This window comes from Arachis ipaensis, chromosome B01, assembly GCF_000816755.2.
Source record: "Arachis ipaensis cultivar K30076 chromosome B01, Araip1.1, whole genome shotgun sequence".
NCBI classification, from domain to species: Eukaryota; Viridiplantae; Streptophyta; class Magnoliopsida; order Fabales; family Fabaceae; genus Arachis; species Arachis ipaensis.
The window spans coordinates 30,910,316-30,917,682 of NC_029785.2; the positions used below are offsets into that span (position 1 = coordinate 30,910,316).

Here is a 7,367-nt window from a genome sequence, read left to right on the forward strand (position 1 = left end):
TTTTGTCTTTAGAATAAAAATATTTTGCTGCTTGGTTTGAAAAAATGAAGAATAATTTTTTCGGATTCTGAACTGACTTGATGAATTTTTTTGGATTAAATTTGCTGTTTTTCATCTGTAATATGTTAAATGTGTATTTTTTTTTGTTGGGTCATCGTTATTATCCATCTGTTTTATAGGTGCCTTTTCATTTTCTTCTAAATCTTCATCAATTTACTGTTATTTTAGTTGTAGTCTTTTGGTAGATGGTTATGTTTATTGATAAAATGTGTTTTGTTTTTATTTCTGTTTGTATTATTACCTTTTAGCCATAAATAGTTTTGGTTGGAAACACTACTAGAAAATTAGTTATTACTGACGGATATTTCCGACGGATTTTATCCCACGAAAATACAGAGGGAATTTCAGAGGGATTTTTTTGTCGGAAAACAAAAAAAATGGATTAGCATAAATTACAAACGAAAAAGAGAATCCGTCTATAATTATGTCGGAAAAATTAATTTTTTTTCGTGAAAAATAGTTACAGATGAAAAATCCGTCTGTAATTAAATAGACAAAACGCTACGTTTTATTAAATTATTACAGACAGATTTTCTGTCTGTAATTTAAATTATTCTGTCGAAATAGGTGAAAATAAGGGTATGAAAATCACGTTCTCCTCGACGGCGTCTTCATTTTACAAAACACCCTATCCTTCATCGACGCTGCATCTCACCGATTCGCTCCTAATCCTTCATCATCCGCGCCTTTCGCTCCTTCACCGCCGTTCCCGAAGCTCCATCACACCCCTTCCCCAATCTCTCTCTTTCAGTTTCGATGCCGATGAATTTCGCTACCTTCTCCATGCCGTTTTCTGTCGCTGCTCGCTAAAGCTTGTCAGTGTCGTCGCCGCCGCTTCTACTTCTTCTTCTCGTCGCCGTTGGTTTAGGTAGGTTCCATCGTTTCTTCAGATTACATTAATTTTCTTGCAATTTTATCTGTTCTGTTCTCAAAACAAATTTAGGGTTTTATTACAGTGACAGATATGGCAAGATTTCTGTGAACGAACTCCCTTCATTCTTCTCTTCTTTGTTTCTTCCCTATGATTGTGTAACCCTTTCTAGTCTCTGCCATTTTTTTTCTATTGAATTGAAATTTTAGATTGAACTAACCTGTGTATTAATCCTTGGTTTATATATTCCAGTGATTTGGTTGTAGCTTCTCCTGTGGAGGATTACTTTTTATACATTGATGATCTGAAAAATCCTGATAAGGTTAGAATTTTGTTCAAATTACTTTTCTACTTTATCTCCAAAGAAAGAAACTCTTTTGACTCAATTTCTTTCCTCGTCATTGTTAATGGTAGGAAGAAGCTGAGAAAATTACACAACCAAATTTAGATGCTCTTGGTGAAGACTATTCTGTTTGTTGCCAAGGTAATGAATGAATCACAGTTAGTGTTAGCCTACTGGTTATTGAAATTATGTAGTTTTATTTGTAATTATACCTGAATCCTTTTAAATTTTACTGTAGGAACTGCTTTTTTTCCTTTGCAAAGCTGCATGAACCATTCCTGTAGTCCTAATGCCAAAGCCTTCAAGAGAGACGAGGTACATTTCGAATTGAGTCAATCGGTACCTGGTTTAATTTGATTCTGCAAAGATATGACTATCTTTGTAGTCCTAATCTTTTTGTATGCAGGATAGAGATGGCCAAGCAACCATAATCGCAGTAAGGCCGATTCGAAAAGGAGAAGAGGTTGGTTTGTAACTTTTTACCATTATCTACAATTTACCAAGAATTCTTCCAAACTAAATGATTTTACTAAGGAATTTGGTTTTACAGCGCATAAGGAATCTTGTGATTTTTTCACCAATGTGCCACCTTTTTCAAAACTTATCGCCAAAATATCACTCTTTTGAAACTAATCACTCAAGTGTCACCCTGAATATTACTATAAACAATCATAATTAAAAATGAAATAGCAAATCAGTTGTGACTCTAGTAAAAAGATGGCATCTAAGTAATTAGTTACAAAAAGATGACATTTTGATAATAAGGTCCGAAAAAGGTGAGACTTTGGTAAAAAGGCCAAATCTCACCATACTATATAATATTTCCAAATATATAGATAACTATTAACATTTAGGATTTTGAATTAGATAGCAACAGGTTTCAGCATGTATGTTGACTGGAGAATGGCTTTGGTAGCTTGGGCTGTGATGCCTTGCCACTTCATAGACAGTCTCATTCAAGCAAAGTCTGCCAAAGGCTTTTCAGGTGACTATGCTGCTTCCCATTTTGAGCTTGTTGCTCTTGCATCTGAGTCTTCCGCCAATATAAGGACTATAGCGTCATTTTTCCATGAAGAACATGTAATCATGGATATTTGACTTTCTTTCCTGCTTACATCATCATTACTATTCATCTAGGAATTGTTTTGAAAATGGCTCGCTTAATTAAGGATGGTTCTTTAAGAGAGCAGAAGTCTAGTGCAGAACCTGTCAGCAAGGCTCCTTCTAAGATCTTTAATTGTTTTGAAAAGGATTTTTATGATATATTCATATGCAGCTGTTGCTATAATCTTGTTATTTTAGCTAGAATTTTCTTTCCCATTTTTCTTATTTATTTCGATTTCTTCATAGGCTGTCCATTTTGGTTTTAAATTGGCTATTTTCTTTTTCTATATATTTCAAGGGGATGGGATCAGTTTGAAAGAAATGAGGCCTTGTTTGGTGTAAAAAGCACATTCAATGAGGAACTATATACAACAAAGCTTGAAAAAGGGCCTCGAACAAGAGAACTAGAAAAATAAGCCTTAAGAATAGCAAGAGAAATTGAGGGTGAGGAAACCCAAGATCTGCATCTTGTGGAGGTTAGTGTTGTTTCAACTGTTAGGTTCTTTTTCCTATTTGAGTTTTTATATACTGTTTAATATATGTATCCCAAAAAGACCTGTTAGTCTATTTAAATCCTCAAACCAGACGGATTTTGTCAACAGGAAAGAGGACTTCACTTTCATGAAAACTTTGATATTGATGAAGAAACTAGATTCTCTTCAGTCGCTAGGGGTAAAGGTGTTGATGATAGCGGATATGATGAAAATGAGGACATACTGTCTGATTCACTCATCTGAAACCATCTCTATTATTCTTTTCATTTGTTTCATCTCTATTCTTCTTTTTATTTTGATTGAAATAGAATTGAATATTAAACTAATAGTGCTCATTATATGCCCTCGTAGCGTTGAGTGTTATATTCAACCTTGCATCTCACCACTCTCCTACCATTAGTAACAAGGATACCCTCATCTTCGGTGCAAACTCTACATGCCAGGCTTACACAAAGACTCCGAATTTATCCTCATGGAACTGCATGCAGTGTTTGCAAGCAGAATGTGCATTTTTTAGCAGCAGTAGTGGTGAAGTAAGTTCTACTAGCTTCTTGTTTTGTTTCATATAATAATATCAAAATTCTTTCTTCACCATTTAATGATGCACAAGTACTATATACAATCGTATATGATTCGTACCATGGTGGTATATTTTCAAGAACCGTGTAACCTATTGTATGGTCATATCATGTATGCCTCATGCTTTCCATTGTTTTCCTCCATTCTAAAATATTTGTCACTTTGAGAATTTGGTATCCTGATTTTGGTATTCTCATTTTCATTGAATTTTACATTGTTAGGTTTAGTTTTAGGACAGGATGATATATATCTTTTCTTTGTTGGCTTTGTTTGCTAATGCATTATTAATCTGTTTGAGTAGATACATGATTTATGTATCTTTTCTTACATTGGTTGCATTTTGTTGGCTTAAATGCTGATAAGGTTTTTGATACGCTAATTTTGAGCTTGTTGAAGTTTTTCCTTTTAATATATGATGGAGCTTTGATTGTCAAGGGTTATATTTGATGTATGTTGTAGGTTGACGTCTATACATTGTCAAGAAAGTGGAAGGAGTTGGTTGATAAGGTCCGAGCCAAGCAGCTCCAACCTCATGAGTACAGCACAGGTACAATAGTCAAATATTTATAATTATTTGGGATTTTCTTCAATCCAAATTGGAGAAGATTGAAAACAGCTTGCAATTGAAAATACTATTTATGGATTTTTAACCAGTTAACCACATTTTGGATTTTAAATGTACAACCCTAGAACATAGATATTGAACCAAAGCTTATCCAAATAAGTTATTATGCTAGATCAATCAAGGTTGTTGAACTTCAGCAAAGATTGACTTCTCTGTCCAATTAATCTCTAAATCTTAGGTTTAACTTTGCTCTGAGTGCAAAATACACATTTATAGACTCTGGGTGCTAATTCTTCATTAAAATACAAACTAGGTTGATGTAATTAAAATTGAATAATACAAACTAGGGTATATAGATATCTTATTCATCACTTTTAATTTCTTGCTACAATAATAATACATTATCAGATCTCTTAATAGCCTGCATAGCTGCATATATAAATCTCTATACATTTTTGTTAATTTATATAATGGGAGGTTATTTAATTAGATCAGATCTCTTACTGAACAATGGTCTTTTAGTGTGAGTAGTAACTTCAAAGGGAATTAATCGTTTAATCTATTCTATTTTGGCTTCTTTTTTTTCTTTCCTTACCTGTTTGGTTACTTTGCATTCCGACGAGTAATTTGCAGAATTCGATGGACAAAGTGGTTGATAATGGCATAGCAAACCTAAAGCATTATCACTCTCAGTATAAGGAGCATATTATGAATTTACTGAATGATGGGGAATCAAGTGTTAAATCCATAATTAATGTGATTGATGAAAGAGTCAGGAGTTTTAATCAGAGTATTGTACCATATTTGATATTCCAAAGAGATGGACAACTAGAAGATCATGAATGTCGAGATGTGCATATAAGCCCTCAGGAATGGATAATGCTGGCACTGGCACGACACATCAGGAATGCACTAAAGGACTATGAGGAGGATGAAGATGACACTGAAGACTATAGCTGATAGTTTTAGTATGGTTGAACAATATACTAGGAATTATAGTTGATGATCAATACATTTTGTTTATGTTCTGAATTATATTGACTTGCTTGTTTATAGTACTTCATAATACGATGAATTTATTTATTTTTTGATATATTATAAATATTCAAATACAAATTAGATAAAAATTTGTATTAAATTTATATTTATTTTGTATAAAAACAAGTTTATTTTGCAATTAGAAAAATAAAAAAAATTCTATTTTACCTTACTGACAGATTTATAGATGGATTTTCTGTCTGTAATCAGAACGTGGGATGATTTTCCAAAGTTCAAATTACAGACGGAAAATCTGTCAGAAAATTCGTCTGTAATTACAGACAGAAAATCCGTCAAAAAATCCATCTGTAATTACAAACGGAAAATCCGTCGGAAAGTTCATCGCCTTTAGGAAATGGATAGAAAATTTACAGAGGGAAAATCCGTCGGTAATTGGTAAAAATCCGTCTGTAATTTTTCGACGGAAAAAAATCTGTCGGTAAATAATTTTCGACGGGGCTTTTACGGAGGGACAAAATCCATCAGTAATTTTGTCGGTAACCAAAAATCCGTCTGTAATAAAGACTAAATTCGTCTGTAAATTTGTTTGTAGTAATCCATTTTTTAGTTGTGAAATGTTGTTACAGTTGTGAAAAGATTAATTCAAACATTTTTTTCCATTATTCTTTGTGGCATGAACAGTTGCTCTATTTAGCTATCAAGCTTATGTTGCTTCTTTTTCTGAGAAGTTTGAATATTTGATTCAGTTGCTATATTTTTTTAAATAAAACCAGTAAAAAATTTATCTTTATTTGTTACTCTCTTTTGTTTATATCTTCATTCCTTAATTGTATTTTTTTTTAAGCACAATTTTTTAACTTTATTGATGGCCTCTTTCTTCTTGGGCATTTAACTACATAGATAATTAGCTTGTGTGTATCTTCATTGGGAATATGACATATTTTTTATTGGAAATCTAATTATATAAAAAGCCAAATAAAATAATTATACCTATACTAAATGGTGTCATCATCTAAGTCTACCACCTCTAGATGTATGCATAGGTTTTCTTTTTATTTTGGTTCTTGCTTTTCCCATATGTGTTACTTCATGTTGCTTTTGTTATCTTTCTCTTCTCTCTCCTCCTCTTGTCATCCAATCCTCTTTCTTGCTCATATCTATATGAAATGTGGGAAATCATATTTCATAGTTTTATAAATTCAAAGGATTTTCTTTTTGTAGTTATTAATTTGAAGTTTTTCTTAGTTGTTTAGCATGTATAGTCTTATCTGTGTAAACTAATACATGTATACTGCTTGATAGAATGTCTATGTGAATAATTTGAAAGTTAAATTTAATGCTATAGATCTTTATAAAATATATTTATAAATCAGAAATAGAAATCAATCTCAAGTTTTGGTAAAAGAATCGAAATATAGTTTTAAATTTTAACATTCAAATTACATGATTAAGGAAAGGTGGAGCTATAATGTTAATAGTGATAGAGCTATGATAAGTTATATGCGCTCCTATTATATAATTGTACGCTGCATGAATTGTGCTTAGACACAATGTGTTATTTCTTTGAATTGTACTTGAATTGTACTTGGTAGTCTTGGCTTCAAATTTTGTTTTGCTTGTGTGTGTTTTTGTTTAAATTTCAGATTGTATTATTGCCTTTGATATTCTTGATTTTGAGCTACATGCCTTTGTAAGTTTACAAAAAATATTTTTGAGCTATATGCCTTTTATATGCACTTAGTTGTTATCTATTTGGCACACCATTTGTGACTTACATCATATGCTTGAGGAAGACAATAACTTTTTGTAATGAGGCATTATATATGATGAGGCATGTTTGTACAGAACCAAGTGCTGAATATTTGGGAGTTATATTCTTTTATCTTTTTATGACTATAAGACGCTTCTTGCATATGTTACTCTCATTTGGTTCTTCTCTTTATGAAAAAATAGTAATATTTTGAAAGATTTTATTTTCTAATTTGTATAATAATTAAAGAAGTGTACTAGAGGATTTGCTTATTGTTTACTAACAAAAATTTAGTTGCTTCAATTCGTCACTTGAATTGGATGTTGCCTATTTAGTGAAGTGACATGCTTTCAAATTTCAATTTTCTATATTTTGTCATTAAAAGGTTTCAAAGTTCTTTTTGTTCTTTGTTATAAGTTTGGGTGTATTCTTTGGATCTTTGATCTTGAGTTTGAAAATGCTAAAAGTTTTTCAAAATAAGTTAACAAGTGTGGTTTTAACTTAATCAATTTGTGTGCACTTTCTTAAAAGTAGTTGAATATAAGAAGTCTTATAAAAATCCCAATTGCTAATCAAGGTTTATGTTTTGGACTATGTTGTTT

At 31.8% G+C, this 7,367-nt stretch overlaps 1 protein-coding gene across 1 annotated transcript; it reads left to right on the top strand.

The window, feature by feature from the left end:
* On the top strand, positions 642-2,357 carry LOC107628408. The gene is made up of 6 exons (XM_021119884.1): positions 642-928; positions 1,184-1,253; positions 1,346-1,415; positions 1,513-1,589; positions 1,681-1,737; positions 2,146-2,357. Exons 1-6 carry the CDS (start codon positions 642-644, stop codon positions 2,188-2,190), a joined length of 606 nt encoding a protein of 201 aa, XP_020975543.1. The 3' UTR covers positions 2,191-2,357.